This window comes from Microtus oregoni, unplaced genomic scaffold, assembly GCF_018167655.1.
Source record: "Microtus oregoni isolate MIOR12 unplaced genomic scaffold, Mior012 000000F_ref0000247, whole genome shotgun sequence".
Taxonomy (NCBI): Eukaryota; Metazoa; Chordata; class Mammalia; order Rodentia; family Cricetidae; genus Microtus; species Microtus oregoni.
The window spans coordinates 83,727,495-83,748,392 of NW_024543059.1; the positions used below are offsets into that span (position 1 = coordinate 83,727,495).

Here is a 20,898-nt window from a genome sequence, read left to right on the forward strand (position 1 = left end):
CTTCAATATGCCACATCTAGCCACTTGCTACCCTTAAAAGTGTTGGCATAGTAGTGTAGTATGTGATTCCTGATGCCACTCACAAGAATTATCCCTGTTAGATGGTAGAGTAACTTTGGATGGAAAATATTTTTGATTTATTTTATTGTGAATTTTTCCATTGTTAAAAATATATGTTTTGAAGAGTGGGTTCATAAAAACAAAAGTAGTGTTTGGTTCTCCTTTTCCTTTTAAATACAGTTATTATGTATTTGAGTATGGGCATGCACGGACATGCCACAGTGTGTGGAGATCAAAGAACAAATTGATAGAAAGTCTGTTCCTTCCTTGCACCATGTAGGTCATCAAGAGTGGTGGCAAGCACCTTTACCCAAGGAACTACGTTGCAGACCTAAAGTAACTCATTCAAAAGAATAACTCACTGAAAAGAAAGATGATAAAAAAAAAATCAGGCAGTGGTGGTGTACACCTTTAATCCCAGCACTTGAAGAGAGAGACAGGCATATCTCTGTGAGTTTGAGGCCAGCCTGGTCTACAGAGGGAGTTCCAGGACAGGTTCCCAAGCTACAGAGATTTAAAAAAAAAAAAAGCAATATGATCAAGAAGACACCATGAAGTTGGGAAAGTGACATGAAAGGGGTCTCAGAGAGGATCCTAAGTTGGAGGGAGGTGAATATAATCTAAATAATCGTATAAATGCATAAAATTATCAAAGAATGAGTAAAACATTATATTAAAATGGTATTGGGTATGTATAGCATGCAGTGTGATGGAATCCTGCTGATCGCTGCTGCCCTGCTACCTCCATGGGGATGCAAAGGCCTATGGGTATTCTCCTCATGCTAAACCTAGGATAGCCTAATGTTACAGGAAGCGTGTTGGTTTCATTGACAGTATGTATGACTTTTCCTTCTTGACATGTATATCACTCTCCTATGGAGAGATGACAGATTGTTCTGACTTGATAGAAAGCAGACTCTTTTCTCTTGCCTCTGGTATATAGTATTGAGAGAACAAGAATAAATAAAAGAGAAATTAAAGAAGAAGATGGAATGTGATAATTTGCTAATATGCCCATAATTACAGCCTTTTGGCTTTTGTAAGTAAACTCTCCCACTTAAAAATTAATGTCCATTACTGAAGGAAATAATTTTTAAAAGCATTTTATTCTTGCAGAAAAGCAGAGAAGCACACAGCATGATAAAGCCATTTATCATAGTCAGCTTAAAATTGGCAAAGCTCATGCCAAGCACGGGCTCTGTGGAAGATTTCATGGTCAATTAGGTAAATACATGTATAAAATGGACCCAGCACAGAAGATCATGAAGCCAATTACAGATCATGTTTAATTTCACCCCCTAAGTCCCAGAAGCAATTTTTCCCTTCACAGTTTTAAAAATATCCAAGTAAAATGTACAATCAACATATCTGAACACTATGGAGAACATGATGATATTTTGTAATGTCAGGTCAATTACTTCAAAAGTCTTCCTAGGTTCAGTCTTCAGCGTGGCTGAGAGCTTCTCATGACCTCCAGCCAGGAGGGTCTCACACATGTTGCCTGACAGAATGACGGACATAAGTGTATTTCTTTAAAGGTATATTTTTCTATTTGGAATACCAACCCGAGGCCCATGGTTAGTGTTTGCATTTGCGTAAGGTTCAGTTTATACTGGGGCATGCGGGCTGACGGGTGTGCCATTCAGCTGCATTCCGTCCAAGCGCTTTGCTTTCTACATTCCGGCATTCAAACGAGAACAGTATTAAATGAACCTTTTATATTTTAAATATTCAAGACTTTTATATTCAGAATCTCTCCTCTTACTGTCAAACTAGTTTGCCTAAAGGCAAGGTAAGATCAAGTTAGACTCTCAGAGGTAGAATTAAATTTTATCATGGCATCCATCATAATATGCTGTTTGCTTAATATGCAAATGGAGAGTCTATGGATTCATAGAATAAAGGGATTTTGGTACCCTGTGAAATCCAAGGGACTGCTTTTATAGAATAGATTCCTCTTACATTTACATTTCCATCATCTAAATGAAAACACATAGTAAACAATTTATAATAAAAATGCTTTAACTTACATTTTCTATTCAATTTTACTTCTACTGTATTATTTCCTGTGGCAGCTCTTTACTTAAAACTAATAAAAATGAGAGCAGGGAATAGAATAAATATAAACTGCAGAAGTTTTTACCTCAGCCATTTTGGAGAGTTCCATCCAGTCATTTTTGTTGTAACTGCACATGATGCTGGCGATCAGGATCTTTACAGAGAAAGAGAGAACATAAAGTTAGGCGGCGTCCCTGCTTTGCACATCCACTAGCATATATGTACACACACTTACAACGACAAGCTGCATTATAAAAATTAGTTTTCAATCTGTTGAAAGAGAAATAGCACCAGAAAAGACAGCATGCCACAGTAAATCACCAGATAATATGTGTGACAGCCTTCTCAATCACTGTCAATGGGCACTGGAGCAGGTGTCTGAACATGTATGTCCATGCCCATGCAGCCATGTATGAGTGTTCACATGTGTACTGTGCACGTGTAGGGAAGCATGAATACACATGTGTGTAGTTGCATGATTGTGGGGCAACTTGTGGAGGTTAGATAACCTTGGGTGGATTCCTCGGTGGCAATACCCCATTTTTTTCTCTCTCTTTTTGAGATAATACTTTTTCAGTAGGACAGCAATTTTACTAGTTTGGCTGGGCAGTGAGTACCAGGGATTCTTTTGTTTCTACTTCCGGACACTGAGGTAAGAAATACAAGCTACCACTCCGAAGGCTTCATGTTCTTTCTAGGGACTGAACTCTGGTGCTTAAGTTTGTATGGCAAGCACTTCACTAGCCGAACAATATCGCAGTGCCAATTTCCTTAACTCCACTGAGTCACAGTATTCTCATTTCTCAAACATAGATTGCAATATTGATTTTGTCATGTCAGAAAGTAACAGTGGGAATTACATAACATCATCTGTAAATGTGTGCAAATTTCTACCATGCTGCTGAAATGCATATTACCATAATTATCAGCAAAGTAAGAAAGATTTCAAGGTATGGGAAAGAAAAATATAATGTTCCCTTCAATAATAACATATAACATTATAGTTAATACAGTTTCATATATTTCTTGGGAACTGTAGTTTTAAATTATATTAAATGACTTTACACTGCATTGAATTTCAGCATGCCTATGATTTAAGCCTTATGTTAATCCATTAGTAAAATATACGTGGTAGTAGTAGTCACCAGTGTCTACTCCAAGGGCCGGATGCCTAGGTTTGAATCCTGATTCTACCATCTTTGCTTGCTACCTTGAATGATGGCACTAGAACAATTATAAAAATAATTCAAACAGCCGGGCAGTGGTGGCGCACGCCTTTAATCCCAGCACCCAGGAGGCAGAGGCAGGCAGATCTCTGGGAGTTCGAGGCCAGCCTGGTCTACAAGAGCTAGTTCCGGGACGGGCACCAAAGCTACAGAGAAACCCTGTCACGAAAAACAAAACAAAACAAAACAAAAAAAATAATTCAAACAGTTGTTTCCTTGGGTCATCTCGCCCACCTAGTAGAATCAAGCTTTTCCTGATAACAATGCATGTAACTAACAAGCAGCCCAGGACTTAGTGGTGGTTGTGACCTACATAACCCCAACCCACTAGATTTCTATTATTTGATAGAGAGATGGACCTAATTGCTGGTTTAAGTCAGATTTGCCTTCTTTTTTAATAGGAATGGAGACGAATTAGAGATTTATCTAGGTGAATAAACATTAGTACAAATTTCCTCAGCAACCCTGAACTTCGATTATAGTACATAACTTTCTCATAGTTTCTAACATGTCTCGTCAGTCCAGTACTTACCTTCCATTCATATTGGAGGGTGCACTCACTTCTTACCGTCCAGTCATATTGGACAGCATGCTTCTTTAGCTGTATTGTACATTGTATATCTTAATATATCCTACTTAAGTTTATAAGTAGACTCTTTTCAGTATCATTTTTAGTACTTGAAGTTTCTATTGCATCATTATCATAGAGATATTGTCCTAGACATTGAGAGCTCCAGTATTATTAACTAGATTCTTGTGAATACAGAGGTTGGATGTAGCCCAAGTGAGCTTCTCACTGGTATGAGGGTAGCTGACTATAGGTGGGATCTGTACATTCTTCTTTTTGGGCAGTTTTTAATTGCCTTTCAAGTAGCCTTTAAAATTATCTATCTTCTTGTCCACTAAGGATTGAAAGTACCCTGGGCTGGGAAAATCACAGCGATTTGTTGGTTACACTTGTCATCAATGTCCTACCACAAACGTCAAAAAGGACTGTGACTGGTCCCTAAACTAGAGAGTAGATGTGTTGAGAGTGGCTAGTGACCACTGATCTCTCTTGTTTTACCCACCTCCTGGTTCTCCTTTCATTGATTTTACCAGTACAGGTAGAGTGCACAGAGGAAAGTGAGAAAGGGGACATAACCAAGAAGAGAAGAAAGTACTGCTGGAGACACCTGCCAGACCAGGGCCCCATGAATGTGTCTGCATTCAAGCACTTATAAATATTGCTCGTCCAATGAACGTCATACTTTGACTTTTAACAACTGATGTCTATAACACAAATATCATCCTGTTTGAAACAATTTGATGAGCAGTATCTTTTTCACAGTGAAGTAAAAAGAAAACCTAACTTCATAAATGATTTAAAAGCAGGGTTATTAGGGCTGGGCTATCTGGGTTAATAGAGTGCTAACTTAGCATGGGTAGAGCCCTGGATTCAGATTCATAAAGCATCATAATTACTTTAAACATTCTAAGTATTTGTATCTAAAGCCAAATACCTTTCCAAGCCATACTTGTAAAGGTATGGTACTTCACAGATACCACAGTGGCTGCAAAATTATCTAAACTTTCATTAAAACAGACCCGTGGTTTCCAGAATTAAGCTAAAAGGTATTCACTCTAAAAGGAGATAGAGCATAATTTAATCTTTCTCTGATGATTAAAAAGTCCTTTAGTGTTTTGCTTGACTCAGTTTTTAATCAAGTAAAAGAGGACAGGCTATTTTGCTTCCTATGAGAAAAGCGAACTGATGGATATTGCATATGATGAAGAATTATGCCACACTACCAGAAATGAATATTCACTGAGACATATTCCTAATCAAAGTTTCACTTAATTTAAGCCATTCCCAGAGCTCTTCTTTTTGTAGTTCATATTTTAAAACATTATTGAATGAGGTGATACATAACAGTCAAACACTACACAATATTTGGACTTGGTGCCTACCCTGTATTCTATGAGAAACACTCTGGTAGAAATTTCTGCCTGTGCCAAACAAGCCACGAACACACAAATTCACTTCCTACTGTGGCAACTGCTAAATAAGACAGTAGTCTAGAGAATAAGACATAGTCTTTCTTCATTCAACATTCAACCAATCTTTTCTAAGTCTGTACTGTATGCCACTAATTGCTCTTACTTGGAAGTGACACTGAACAAGTAAAAGGTCCTTGTCACCCCAAGTAAAAAATTCATCCCTTCAGCAACTGTCAGGTCAGGATTATTGTGATGAAGGCAATAAAAGAAGAAGATGTGGCAGAATCATGGGGTGGGCACAGTCACAACAGATAGGCATTCGTCACGAGCTCTTTGCATTTAGAACAGAACGATGAGAAGACTCCTTACTCTGAAGGAAGGAATGGCGAGTGGAATTTGGCCTTCTGAACAGAGAAAAGTACATGCAAAAACTGAGGGTGATGAATGTAGAATGTTCAAATGATCAAAGGTCCAAAAAGCTTGCAAGACAGGGCAAGACTAGCATGAATAAAAATGAGAGAAGCAGCTAATAGCTGTCCCTCTAGAAAACCTGACCCCCGAGGGAGTCTTAGAGTTTATGGAATGCCATAAAAAAGTTAGGTATGGTGATAAAACAATCTGGCTTACTTTTTCCAAATATGTTTCTGACATCTTCATAAGGAAGCAGATAAGGGTACTAGATATGAAGGGAGAAAGTGCAGTTTAAGACATACAGTATCCACAGGAATGAAGAGACGCGAGCTAGATCCTACATGGCAGGCAAGTGTTTAGATTCATGGGGACCAAGAGCAAGGGCAACATTCAGGATGAATCCTAGACTGTTATTTTGAACTCTGAATTTGAGAATGTAAAATATTTACAAACATACAGTAAGCCTAACAGGGATAAGCGTGAGAAAATACAAAATTCAGTTTTTATATGGTCCATGTGAGGTGTCAGGTAAGTATGGTAGTAGTGAAGTAACTGATGTGTCCTTGGTACATTTGCTGATCACTCCACTAAAGAGGCTAAAGATAAAATTACAAAATAAGGAGACTTTAACAAATTTAAGTCAACTGGAAAGGTGATTAGAAAACTAAATAAAATAGAGTATATAAAAATGCAGGCCCACCCTTGAACCACAAGAGAATGTGGATTCATGCAGGGAGGGATTTCTCCAGAGTCCAAGGTGTGAAGGTGCGATTAATTGTAAAGAATTCTGCTGAGAATTTATGGTATAAAACAGTTTGAGATTGTAACATTCCACCCTTCAGGGAAGCTCCTTGAGCAGGAAGGTGAGTAATTCAAAAAGGTATCAGGAAATCCCTGAAACTGACCAGATTCATTAGGCCTCTCCCCACCAGAGTAGGCAATAATAAAAACGTAAGCAATCTGAGTGTCCCTGTGAGACAAATTATTGAGTATCCCTGTCAGACAAAGAAGCTAAGCTGTTAAGACTCTCCCTCCAACAAGCTAACCTGCAAAGAAGGCTGAGATCAGACCAGCTGCTTGAAGAAGCAGAATCCAGCAGTTTCCTAGAAGAGCTTAGATCAACTGAGTCATCTCGAGAAGACATTCTTCAACCTGTTAAGCTGCCTATAGGATGTACAGTGTGCTCCAGCTTCCTGGAATTTGTAAATTGCCTCCCTGCTGGGGTGGTACTGGTGATGTAACTGTCTCTTAGTAATTTCTGCTCCTGTAAGTATCTCCTCACCCATATTCCTCCATGTAATACCAATAAAACTCATCGGACTTAGGTGGCATCCATGTTCCCTATTTGGAGTGAGTGAGCATGTATGTAGTGTCTCCCCAGGAAAAGTTTTGTCATACAACAACAAAACTAAAGAGAAGTGTCCACTGCGTTTGACAACATAGAGATCTCTGGTCCCCTTTTCAAGATGGTTGTCACTGGAGCAGCAAGGGTGACTCAGACTGGCACAGGCTGAGGGAATAGAATTTGAAGACATAAGAAGGGAGATATATGTAGAGCTCAATAAAAAATCAATAAAAAAGAAGGGAGATATAAAAATCTCCCTCAGAGCTTTGATGAGATAGTTTAAGTTTCAGTTCCTGGCTCTGTGATAAAATATCCTCACAACTTAAGGGAGAAAGGGTTTATTGAGCTCAGGATTCCAGCTTGCAATCTTTCATTGCGAGAAATTCAAGAAGTCAGGACCTCGGAGCAGCTAGTCACATTCACACGAAAATAGAGAGCAATGAATGCGTGCGTACATATATTGAACATATTCTCATTTATATTCACTCTGTGTTGACTGAGGTTTCTGTCCTGCCTGATCCCTGTCCTGCCCGGTTCCAAATCACACAGAGGTCCACATTAATTATAAACTGATTGGCCCGGTAGCTCAGGCTTCTTATTAGTTAATTCTTATAACATATATCAGCCCATGATTCTTGTCTGTGTTAGCCATGTGCCTTGGTATCATTTTTAGCTATGCAGTCATATATTGCATCCTCTGTGTCTGGGTAACAACTGCAGACTTAGCTTCCCTCTTCCCAGAATTCTTGTTGCCACGGCCCACCTATACTTCCTGCCTGGCTACTGGCCAATCAGCATTTTATTAAAAAATAATACAATGGACAGGATAAAAAAAACATTGTCCCACAGCATCTGTTTCTCTCTTTCAATCATTCTAGGGTCCAGCAGATAAAACACTGCCACCCCAAGAATAAGTCTTCTCACTTCAATTAACTCAATTAAGAAATTCCTCACAGGCATGGCCCCAGGCCCATCTAATCTAGTCATGTATTTGTTCTTGACTTTAGATTGTGTCAGTTCGACTCATTATCAAAGAGAGTTAACGGAGGTATGAAGAGGGAAATGCAAGACTGTAGGAAGTCCAGCGTGAGTCTCTTTTAGTAATCTGCATTTTACTATGTTTTTACATTGGTGGAATGATATGGGAGAAAGTATGAAGATGGTAAGAGGTAATGACTAATCAAGAGCAGCTGGGAAACAATGTCCTTGCAAAGGGGCAGGGCATCCTATTCATTTTAACAAGGCAGGAAGGAAGAGAGCAAAAAATAGCTGTGATAGGTTAATAGATTTGTTGAGAAAGGTGAAATAATTCTTGTTGCTACATTTTCTTTATGAAAAATGTAAGGTCTCTTGATGAGAGTAAATAGAAAGGGGGCAGGAGTTCAGAATTATGAGGGCAAGATGAAAGTAAAATAAACATCTAAGAAAATAAGAGTACAAACCTACTAGATGATGGTACAATTACAAAGCCTCAAAGGGAAAACCGATAATATTTTGGGAAAGAAAGAATAACTAGTAAAAATGAAAGAACAAGATGATTTACAAAATCAGGACACAGATTATATGGCTGAATACAAAATACAAGTTTTATTGATTGCCTTGGAGTCATGGTAAATTTTACCAAAACTCTTCTCAGTGTGTGGGTCATTAAAATTTGATGTGATTCATGAAAGAACTATCTCTACTGAATTATGCGTTGTAGACAATGCTTTTAAACTGGAATATTTGTGCTAGGTATGGTAGTGGTTGCCTGTAATTTTTGGCACTCAGAAGCCTGAGGCAAAAGGATCATGGTTTTAGGATAGTCTATGTGTGTTAGTTAGGGTTTCTATTGCTATGAAAAGACACTATGACCTTTACAACTTATAAAAAAAAGTGATTAATTGTGGTCAGTTTACAGTTTTAGAGGTGTAGTCCATTATCATCATGGTGTGAAGTATGGCTGAGCACAGGCAGATATAGTGCTGGAGAAGGAGCAGAAAGTTCTAGATCTGGATCAGCAGTCACCAGGAAGAAAGAGAGACACTTGGATTGGCTTGCATATTAGAAACCTCAAAGCCTAGCCTCAGTGACACACTTCCTCCAACAAGGCCATGATATAGGTATAATAATTTGCATTGACATGGATTTTGCTTTATTGATAGAGATTTAAGGTCAATTTTGTTATATGCATATGCATATTTCTGCTATTGATTAAGATATTGTGATTGTGTAGTTCATTAAAAATGTAATGTATAATTAAGAAATATAGGTTAATGGATAATCATCAGTAATAGTCAAGCTTGTAGTCATGTTAGTTAAGATTTTCTAGATATATAGAGATACATTTAGGTTAGATAGACATTCTTCATATCTTTCAAAGACTGCAAAATATGGTATTTAATGTTTTAATAACTTAGGACTTTTCATGACAATGAGACACTCTGCTCCTGGCAGCACCAATCTACTTCAAGAAGAAGATGGGGAGCCGGGCGGTGGTGGCGCACGCCTTTAATCCCAGCACTCGGGAGGCAGAGGCAGACGGATCTCTGTGAGTTCAAGACCAGCCTGGTCTACAAGAGCTAGTTCCAGGACAGGCTCCAAAACCACAGAGAAACCCTGTCTCGAAAAACCAAAAACGAAAAAAAAAAAAAAAAAAGAAGAAGAAGATGGGCATCGAAGAGGATCCTTATGGAGTTTGATAGCCATTTGGGCAAGAAACTGCACTTGTCTGGACTATTGCATAAACTGGAAACAGAGAACTCGCAGAGAGAGGAGTACTGAACTTGCCTAAAGGCTGAAGATTGATGCCCCAATGGTACAGAGGAACTTTGGGTGACTGGCCAGGCAGCGAGATGTCTCTGTGATTTCTAGAGTTTTGTAAGTTGCTTACTTCTCATTTACGTAGGTATTTGATGGAATTGAAAAATAGATAGTTATAGTTTTCCATTGTTATGATAAAAGATAAGGTAGATATAAATATTGTAACTGTAATTCTTGCTTAATAACTGTTTTATTTTATGTAATTTTGCCATGTTAAAGTTAAAGCCTTTCCATTTTGTTTAAACAGAAAAAGGGGAAATGATGGAGGAAGGTCATTGGTTAAAAAAATAAAGAAACTGCTTGGCTGGCCTTCATAGGTTAAAACATAGGTAGGAGGAGTAAACAGAACAGAATGCTGGGAGGAAGAGGAAGTGAGCTCAGACTCGACAGCTCTGCTCTGGAGCAGAGACGCCATGCTCCCATCTCCAGGGAGGATGCGAGAGCTCTGCTCTCTGAAAGACACGCGATGAAGCTCCGACCCAGGATGGACGCAGGCTAGAATCTTCCCGATACAACCGGTGCTCTCAGATTATTAGAGATGGGTTGATCCAGATATCAGAATTAGCCAGTAAGGGCTAGAGCTAAAGGGCCAAGCAGTGTTTAAGTGAATATAATTTGTGTGTAATTATTTCGGGGCATAAGCTAAAGCTAGCCTTGCGGGGGGCCGGGTGCTGGGGACTCAGCCCTGCCGCTCATATTACTACAAGGCCACACCTACTCTCAAAAGGCCACACGTCCTAATAGTGCTACTCCTTATGAGCCTATAGGGGCCATTTTTATTCTGATCACTACACTAGGCTACAGTCATAGACTTTGGCTCAAGGAAAAAAATGTCCACCACATTCAAATTAGATTTTCCGTAGTTCTGAGTTTCCCCTTAGCTCATAAATGTAACCCAAGAAAGTATATACTTGTGCAAATATTTAATTTTCATAAATTATTAAAATTCTAAAGCATTCTAAAATGCCAGCTATAACAATTTATCAGAATGATTTTGCATACTTTTCTCCCTGAAAATAGCACAAAGATTAAAAACTATGTGTGTGAGCACTTACCAAAAAAGAGCTGTTAGATTACCTCAATTGCCATCGTTTATAGTTCAAAGTTAAGAATAGAAATTAGTGGTCAATTATTTTCAACTTGATTATCCCACGTACTTATGGGATAAATACAATAATTTTTGTTTAAAGCCACTTAAACCAAATAACAGTATAGTTTATTTCATAGAAATCAAGGTGAAGAACAGACTAAAATTTTCATTTGGTCATGAACAGGATCTCTTGTCCGATTTCCAGTTGACTTTAACTTTATGTTTGAAACACAATGTCAAGAATGCTTTTGTATTCCACAACTATATTGTGAGCTACATTGGAAATCCAGCCAAAGTTTCAGCTTCAAGACAGAGTAAATTTTTTAGTAGGTAAAATGTTCAAAGTGACAGAGGTGAGCATCTGTAAATTACATGTAGCAAAGTTAGACTTCGTCAAGCCATTTAACCAAACCATTCCCAACACCACTAGGATTACATTGAGTAGGTTATGCCAGAATGGCACAGAAGATAGTAAAAACATGGAAGCTAGAAAATGACATTTATTAAATATTAACTGATGTACACATTCAAACTCTAAGTGTACTTTCTGTCTTAGTACAGGTCTGATTAGAGTGAGATTAATACAGTTTTCCTGGAAGGCACACACTGAATATTTAAAACCTTTTATATTATATTTCTTTCACTTTTTATTTAGTGATCATCAATAAAAACAATATCCATATAAGCTATCCTTATTTTTTATTAGGTTGTCTTTAAAATTGTCTTAAAGTCACCTGGGGATTCACAACTGGTTTCTGGATACAATTATTTATAACACAGAAAAGTGATATTTAAAGTTAAAGAAGGTTGATCTGTTATTGCATGCCTGTAATCCCAGCCAACAGGCAAGGGAAGAAAGACAGAAAGATCTCAGCAGTTTGGGAGCAGCCTGGTCTATAAGGCAAATTACTGGCTGGTCAAAATTAAATAGAAAGGTTTGACTCAACAAACAAAAGCAGTAAAGAATAAAGTTAAACAATGACATAATTTCTGTTTTAAAAAAGAAAAAAAATCAGCAATGGTTTCTATCAAAAAAAAAAAAGCCCACCATTGCAGATTCTAGAAATGTCCCTGTACTAGTTACTTTTTATGTCAACGTGTTACAACTAGAGTCAGCAGTTGAAGAATGATTTCTATTAAATTGGCCTGTGGATAAAACTTTAAAAAGTTATTTCAATTGATGATTGAAGTGTGAGTGTCCATCCCATTGTGGGTGGCACCTTCCCTAGGCAGGTGGTCCTGGGTTGTATAAGAAAACTAGCAAAGAGGGGGTAGAAGAGCAAGCCACTGATCAGTGCTCCTCCACAGACCCTGATTCAGCTCCCATCTCTGGCCTGCTGCCCTGAGTTTCTGCTCAGACTTCTCTAAGGGATGGACAATTACCAGGACTTGAGGGGTGAAATTAACCCTGTCATCCCTGGAATTGCTTTTGGTCGGCGTCTTACTGCAGTTAACCGAAATGCAACAATGCAGCCCCCAAAGTGTTGCTGTTTTGTCTCCTTTTGATCACTCCTCATGTTCGCACCATTTCTGAGATCCTGTCATATATTTTATTTACGTTTTTTCTATGTGACATGCAATTGTTTATATATACTTTTAAAGATGACATAAAATTTGAGTGAAGGGCTCTCTCTATATATCATACCATATATGCAATTGGGCCTCATTAAATACTTGCTTTAAATAAATATTTAAAAAGATAGCTGAGCCAGGTGTGGTGAAACACTCCTTTAATCCTAGTACTCAGGTGTAGAGAGTGAGTTCCAAGCCAGCCTGGGCAACACAGAGAAAGCCTGTCTTGAAAAACAAAACAAAACAAGAAAAGGGAGAAGTAGGAGAAGTAGGAAAAGGAGAAGGTACCAAGAAAATGAATTCCAGATAACATTATTATTAATAATTATGAATATTACTACTAATTCTAGTTTCCATATTTAAGATCATTTCTTTATTCCAATAAGTTATTCAGGTTTAAGAACCTCATGATAAACTGGGCAGTGGTGACACAAGCATTAAAATTCCAGCACTTGGGAGGTAGAGGCAGGAAATTCTCTCTGAGCTCCAGGAAAGCCTGCCAGGTCTACAAAGCGAATTCAGGACAGTCAGGACTGTTAAACAGAGAAACTCTGTCTCAAAAACCAGAAATAAAGAAGATCATGATTTCTAAAGTATATTATACTTATATATAAAGAATGACTGTTTTCGTTGTTTTAATCTTTGCTTTTGAATCCACACTTTCATATACATTATCTCATTTATTCCCTACAATAGCATGAATTTTCAGAACCTTATACTAAAGACCTTATAGTGAGACATAGACAATTCAAGTTACTTTCCTGGGTCAAGTTAATCAATAGTAGAGGCAGGGACTGAGCCCTGAGCTTTGAGCCTGAGTTCCCTCTACTATATCAAGGCTGTATCATATTGATTTCCTATCTTTTCAGTTTACATGAGAGGTAGTGGTTGATTATGTTTTACCCCTAGTCCTCTTGAGGCAGATTGAGAAACAGTGCTCACTTTTCTGAATCCAACCTTCTGCTTTGGAATGTGCAGCCACTCCCACCAAGAAAGGAAGTTTGCTTACAGAATCCTCGGTTGGGATTGACTTTGTGACATATTTTAATCAACATAACTTGGCAGAAGGGATTTGACAGAGGCCAATTAAGGCCAGAAGAGGCTGGAGACTCCCTTGCGGCCTTGAAAATTCTATGTGCCATGCAGGTAAGTCTGTCTAACCCACTGGAAGAGGAGAGACCACTATATAAGTCATCTACACATAAGCTCTCTAGTGTATGTCTTTCTGGAACCCAGAGAGAAACCTGACTCTAGGTCACTTAGAACTTGGTTACAAAGAAGGGAACAAGCTCAGAACAGAAGAATCATGCAGCTTAGTCCAATAAAGGAAAATGTAAACAGCCATGGTTGTGAACTAAATTAGTTCTTTGGCCCTAACTCTGGGATGTACTTGTATGCAGAGAAAGTTAGCTCTTGTCACCTCTAGGTGAATACAGCAGCCAGGGTTAACCTATACAGTGCTAGCATGATTTTTGCCCATCATATTGCACACATTTTATCTCTAATTTTTTAGAGAAGTGCAACATAGATATTTCACCTCCACTTTCCAAATAAGGGGGTGGGGGTTCACCTCAGTAGGTTAAATAACCAACCACTTGTATGTCTAATAAAAACAGACCAAAAGTTTGAAATGCCTGGTTGTAACATTTTTGCTCTGAATAATCATTTGTTTCTTAATCACACATTTGCAGAAAACCTATAGGTTTACATTTACATTACAGATGCTGAGTTTTATTGTCAAATTTTATTATATGAATCTTTGGAAGCTAAGTCATTTCCCTTCTTTGTCAAAGGTTATTTGCCTGTATTCTTGTGAATATTATCCAAGCTAGACAGGCAAGTAGACTGACCCAGGAAATCCTAAAAGGGAAGACTAAGACACCATCACTAGGCTCTTGGATCTAGACTTGGGGAGTGGTCTGAGCATTCTGGGTGCAGGAGCAAAAGACTTGGGATCTTGTGGCTTCTGGTAGAGATCAGCCTTCTATATATGGTGTCCTGAGAGAGGTTTGAAGGAATCCTGGATGCAAAGTTTAGCACACCTGGGGTTGATTACCACTGCATGGAAACACACCATCCAGGGAGAGCCTTCAGGAAGCCCATACCTCAGACTTGTAATTCCCCACAAAATTTAGGATGCATGCCCCACACCAACTGATGTGGGATTCCCCTCTGTATGCTGTGAATACCATTGGTTAATAAAGAAATTGCCTTGGTCTCTTGATAGGGCAGAGTAGAATTAGGTGGGAGGTGGGGGGAATAAGGGGAATAATGGGAGAAAGAGGGCAGAGTCAGGAGAAGCCATGCAGTCCTGCAGGACACAGAGAACATTATCTGGTAAACCACAGCTACATGGCGAAACACAGATTAATGGAGATGGATTAAATTAATATGTAAGAGTTAGCCAATAAGAAGCTAGAGATAATGAGACAAGCAGTGAATTAATTAATACAGTTTCTGTGTAGTTATTTCAGGGCTGAGCAGCTGGGAACAAACAAGTGGCCACTTACAACACCACACCCCATATGAACACTGGGTCTCAAGTCAGCTAGCACACACCTCCCTTCCCCAGCCAGGGGAAGGCACTCTCCCAAATCATCTCCTTCCCTTTCTCCTACTCTCTGTAATGTCTTACTTATCACTGACCAAATTCCAGGTCCTAGGTCCCTCTGGGAGGGACGGGCCTGCTTGTTCATGGGTAGGGAGCTGCCAGGTGAGGCCAGGGGACACAGTCAAGGGCACCTTTTGCATCCCAGAACTGCCAATCCTGTTCTGATCTCAGAAAGTTACAATCAAGAACCAACACACAACTTCCTTCCTGAAACCCAGCATCCAATATGAAAAATCAAACATTCGGAAACTGACTCAGAGCTCGGTTTTTCTGCGAGACAGAGAGAACAAAGTCCCCTGGCTCCCAACCGCATTCCCATACACTCTACACTTCGACACTGGAGCTTAGAATAACTGTGGGAAAACTCTGCAGTTTTGGGGAGCTCTTATCAAAAAAATGTGAAAGGGGAATTGGCATGTTGGGAGCCCTGAAGACCCCACCACAGCTTCCACCTCTACCTCCAACCTAAACCAAGTCCCAACTCCCTGCAAATGTGTGTCATTTCTAGGGAAAAAGAGAATAATTTTTTAAGCTCTTAAAAATAAAATAAAAAGGAAGACTAAGTCATTAAGAAGTAATGAGGTGATACCTGATTTCCTGAACACTGGGCTAAAGAGAAGTTCATTTGGATCTGGATAATGTGGCTCAGTTACTCAGCTTTCCCTTATCTCCACATATCCCACTGAATGCCTTCACGAACATGGCAACATATATATTTTTAGGCTTCCGTTCGTTTCTCAACATGGGTTGTTCTTGTACAACTACACCATCAGGCAGTATGCCAGCTCTCTATCCCAGGAGACTAAGAAGGACTTATCTGTCTCATACTACCCTCATTATCCTCAGAGACAGAATCACCATTTCACTAGAAATCTCAATGAGGAGCATCCTCTTCTAAACTAGTTCTGGTCACGCTGCATCATTGGTGTGTGTACTTTTCCTACCACGATATCCCTCACTCTATTCAAAGGGAGAATATGCTAATTTGGTTTATCACTAGGTTCATCATTATCTCTCACTTCGTATTATTTTAATAAATACCTGTGGGTGGAAGTGTTGTATTATTATGATTTTTTTAACTTTTTGGCTTATCATTTATTAGGATTACGTCATATGCTGCAAACAGCAGTATATATCCAAATTTATCATCAGCAACACATGTATATAACACACACTTAAGATACTAATACACACATATACCACACATACCTATACACAGACAGATGACAATATACACATATGCATATACTACACATATATGTACTCATAAAGACATAGAGCACATATGCAAACACATACCTAGAACATATACCACCCCCCAAAAACACTGCTATAATGCACATAATAGTTGTCTGGTACTAGTTTCTGTTACATACAGGACTTTATTTTTAGAGCAATTTTATTTTTGCATCTGAATTGAAAATAAGAGAAATTAAAATATATTCCTATATGCTCCTTGCCCTGTCTCCACACATGTATGGCCTCTCCACTAGTAGCATTTCTCATTAAATTTGTCCAATTGCAATTAATTAACCTAACTGACCAGTTAACTTCACCCAGAATTCACACCTTGCATTCATTCTTTGTGTTTAACATCTTGGGGTTTTGGATAAATAAATAGTGGTTTGAAAGCAGAGACTACATGCTGGTTTCCCAGCTACCCAGACCCCAAAAAATCACAAAGAAACTATATTAATTACAACACTGCTTGGCCTATTAGCTCAGACTTCTTATTAACTAACTCTTACATTGCAAATTAACTCATTTCTATTAATGTGTGTATCAACCCAAGACTATGGCTTACTGGGAAGGGTTTGACATCTGTCTTCTTCAGCAGCTACATGGCATCTCTTTGGCTCTGCCTACTCTCTGCCTGTATTTTTGTTTGGTTTTCCCACCTAGTTCTATTCTACCCTGCCATAGGCCAAAGCAGTTTCTTTATTAACCAATGGTAATAAAACATATTCACAGCATACAGAGGGGAATCCACATTAGTGGTTAAATCCTCAGGACATTCCCACACAGGGTAGCTTCCTATCCCTAAGACTCTTCCACACTGTACTTTCATCTCTTCTCTCCACATGCTAACTATCCCACAGTTTCAGGCTTTTCAGATCCTTTGCTTCCAGTTACTGAGATGAGCTATAAGTTACTCCAGGTGTTTTGTGGTTTGACAGCTCACTTCTTTTTAGTGCTCAGTGGTCTAGATGTACACCCGAGCTCAGCAATTCACCTACTGACTGATATCCTGCTGCTCTCAAGTTTGGGCAATTATGAATAGAGTTGCTTTAAACATCCATGTGCAATTTTCCAAGTAGACATAAATTTTTAACTTCTGGGTAGATATTGATGCACTGCTGAATCATAGGGCTCGAGAATTTTTACTTTCATAGGCATCAGTGGTGGTCTTCTAAAGTGGTCAATCCATTTTGCATCCCATAAGCAATGGAAGATAGATAATTTGTTTTGCATCTTTGACAGAGTTTGGTGTTGGAGGTGGTCTGCATTTGAGATATTTTATTTGGTACTCTCTGAGTGTGCATTTCCTTGATGATGTTATCTAGTCCATCTTTTCAAATGCTTATTTTTTCATGTGTGTCTCCATTTATCAGGTTTATTGGCTAATAGAGAAAAATTCCACATGATTGTAATATATTATTCTTTTGCATATTGTTAAATTTGACTTGCTTATATTTTGTATGACTTCATGAGATGGTAGTCTATCTATAACTCCCTGCAATGCCTCTGTCTCATTTGAAGGTGAACCTGGCTTCATAGCATGAGTTCATATTAATCCGCTTTGTTTCTAACCTCTAGAAGAGACTATAGAGCATCAATAGGATGTCTTCTTTACATACTTGGTGGAACTCACTCATGAACTCTTTGTTTTTGGTACTTGCTCTTTTGATACAATATCAGTTTTAATTCAATGTTCAATAGATATAAGCCTATTAATTTTTTATTAATTTTTATTGAGTTCTACATTTTCTCTGCTCCCCTCCCTGCCTCTCCCCTCCACCTCAACCCTCCCCCAAGATCCCCATGCTCCCAATATACTCATGAGATCTTGTCTTTTTCTACTTTCCTATTAAAATTTATCTCTTCATACTGTATGCTTGAAGATGCTTTTCCCATAGAACTGGAACATTTTCTGCAAGTTATCAACTTGTAGCCATACAGACATTCACAATATTCCTTTGTTATTATTTCAGTTTCATGATATCTGTAGTGCTGTCCACTTCCAAATCCAGTATTATTAATCTGAACTGTATATTCTTTATTTTAGCTTCAGTAGAGCCTTCTAAATTTTATTAATTTCTTTAAATATTAACCTTTGGTTTGTTGACTTTTCTCTACTGATGATCAGGTCTCAATTTCATTGATTTTTGCTCTATATCTTCTTTTATTTTTCCTTAATTTAAAGTCAATTTTTACCCTCTCTCCCTTCTTTTTTTCCTCCTTTATTTTTTCTTCATTTTTTTTCATCATATTTTGAGACAGGGACTGGTTTCATATCCTAGGCTACCTTGAATATGTTAAGTACTTTATACTGCTTTTGAATGACACAATTTGGTTTGAATGAGAATGGTCCCCATAAGCCCACAAAGTAGGAATGTACATAGTTGTTGTACAGTTTAAGGGAAGGATTAGGATGTGTGGCCATGTTAGAGGAGATGTGTCACTGGAGTTGGGCTGTGAAGTCTCCCCACACATGCCCATTCTTTCTCTTTCTCTGCCTCTAATTTATGGATATGATGTAACCTCTCAGGTACTCATCCCTTGCAATGCCTGCCTTCCTGCTGTCATCCCTCCCCGCCCCCATAATGGCCATGGACCACACCTATGAAACTATAAAGCTAACCTCCAATGCAATACTTAATTTTGTAAATTTTCTTGGTCATAGTGTCTCTTCATAGCAATACAACACTAACAAGACAACAGCTACCTCAATTCAGCTTCCAGAATACCGGGATTACAAGAGCGCATCAAGCTTTTTCTACTTCATTGAGGAGGAAACAGATGATTTGTTTCAGAGCTCCCGCTTTTCTGATACATACATCAATATTCTACCCTTTCCTCTAAGCACTGCTTTTCCTGTGTGCCAGGTACTTTCTCAGTTATATTTTACTGTCAGTTCAAAATATTACCTTATTTCTTTTCTGACCTACATGCTCATAAGGACATATTGTTCAAGCTCCATATGTTTTGGGATTTTTCCGGTTACCTCTCTGTTGAGTTTTAGTTAATTTCCACAGTGTGTAAGAAAGGAGAGTTTATGGTTTCTAAAGGTGCTTTGCAGCCATGAACATGGACTATTTTGGTGAAAGCTCACCTGTGTGTGAACAGAAAAAGAATGTGTTTGTTGTTATTGTTGCCTGATTAGAGGCAGATGATGATGGTGACAAGGAGATTTTGTGCCTGCTGCACCTGGCCATTTCTGACAGCTGAGTGAGGATGTCACCAACTTTGAAGGAGGAGTCATCTTATGCCTTCCATAAAAATTATTGCTTTTTGTCTCACAGAGTCTGAGGTCCTGTTCTCAAAATATATACAAGAAATACATGTGCATGCACATTAAAAGATAATTAAGACATTTTGGAAAACTGATTCCTTCATTATTTTTGTGATGTCCTTCTCTACCTATGAGAACTTTCCTTCTATTGAGGTCTGTAAAATATAAAATAAATACAGTTACTTTCACTTTCTTTGGGTTAGGGTTAGCATAGCCAGTTTTTTCCTATCCATTTTCTTTTAGACTGTATTGATTTTATATAGGTCAGTTTTTTATAGACTCACATAGCAGAGCATTCTTTCTTGATCCATGTTTGTAACTTGTCTTTCAAGTGGTTCATATACATAATTGATAATCTAACTGATTATTGTTTTATGAAGCATATCTATGTCTACCATACCTATGAATGTATTTCTGATGAGCTTATTATCTGAGCACATTGTAGACATGCATGCACTTTTATTGTTTTCTCTAGAGTTTTCAAAATACACTGACAACTAGCCAACTCACTTTCAAATAATAGGCTATCTTTTCAGAGGCAGTGGGAACAGTATGGCAAAACATTTTTTTATCCTCTCCTCAGAGATGAGAAAATGATTCACTAGTCACATCTATTTTATTTGCATATAAGCATAAACATACACACATATACATACACATACACACATTCATGCATATATATATATATATATATATATATATATATATATATAGTAAGCAATCAAATGCTTGGTTGTCATGATTATTTTAATGCACTTATGTTTAGAACAATTGAGACTATTTTGAAAAACATTGAGAGAGAGAAGTTCTTCTTATTTTTATTTTGCCTTTACTTTCCCCATCTTTGACACTCTTCTTTGGTAAAAATTCCTATTTTTTAAGGAAGTCTTATTTCTACCTTCATTTTGAGAGATATTTTGAAGAATCCAGTATTCTCATCAGTAGTTTTATTCTTTCAAGACTAAACATTTCCCCCACCCTATTGTTCAACATGGTTTGAGGATAATTGCAATATAATTTGCTATTCTAAAGGTAAGGTTATTTCCCTGATTTTGTTTATGCTCTGGTTCTATCATCTTTGATCTTTATATTGGAAAATTAAACGTCTAGGTGTAGTCTGAAGGAATAATTATCCGGCCCAATGTTCCGGGATGCCCGGCTCCACCGTTTGGTGTCTGGCACTATCTGGGAAGACTCTCAATAGCTGTTCTTTGAAACAGCAGCTCCAGT

The 20,898-nt window shown here is 38.2% G+C and overlaps 1 protein-coding gene across 1 annotated transcript in view; it reads right to left on the bottom strand.

Annotated features, from left to right (window-relative positions):
• Dpyd (dihydropyrimidine dehydrogenase) overlaps positions 1-20,898 on the bottom strand; it is a 755,789-nt gene that overhangs the window by 262,816 nt on the left and 472,075 nt on the right. The window contains exon 15 of the mRNA XM_041647856.1: positions 2,204-2,272. Coding sequence (XP_041503790.1) covers positions 2,204-2,272 — 69 coding nt within the window. The remainder of the gene's footprint in view (positions 1-2,203; positions 2,273-20,898) is intronic.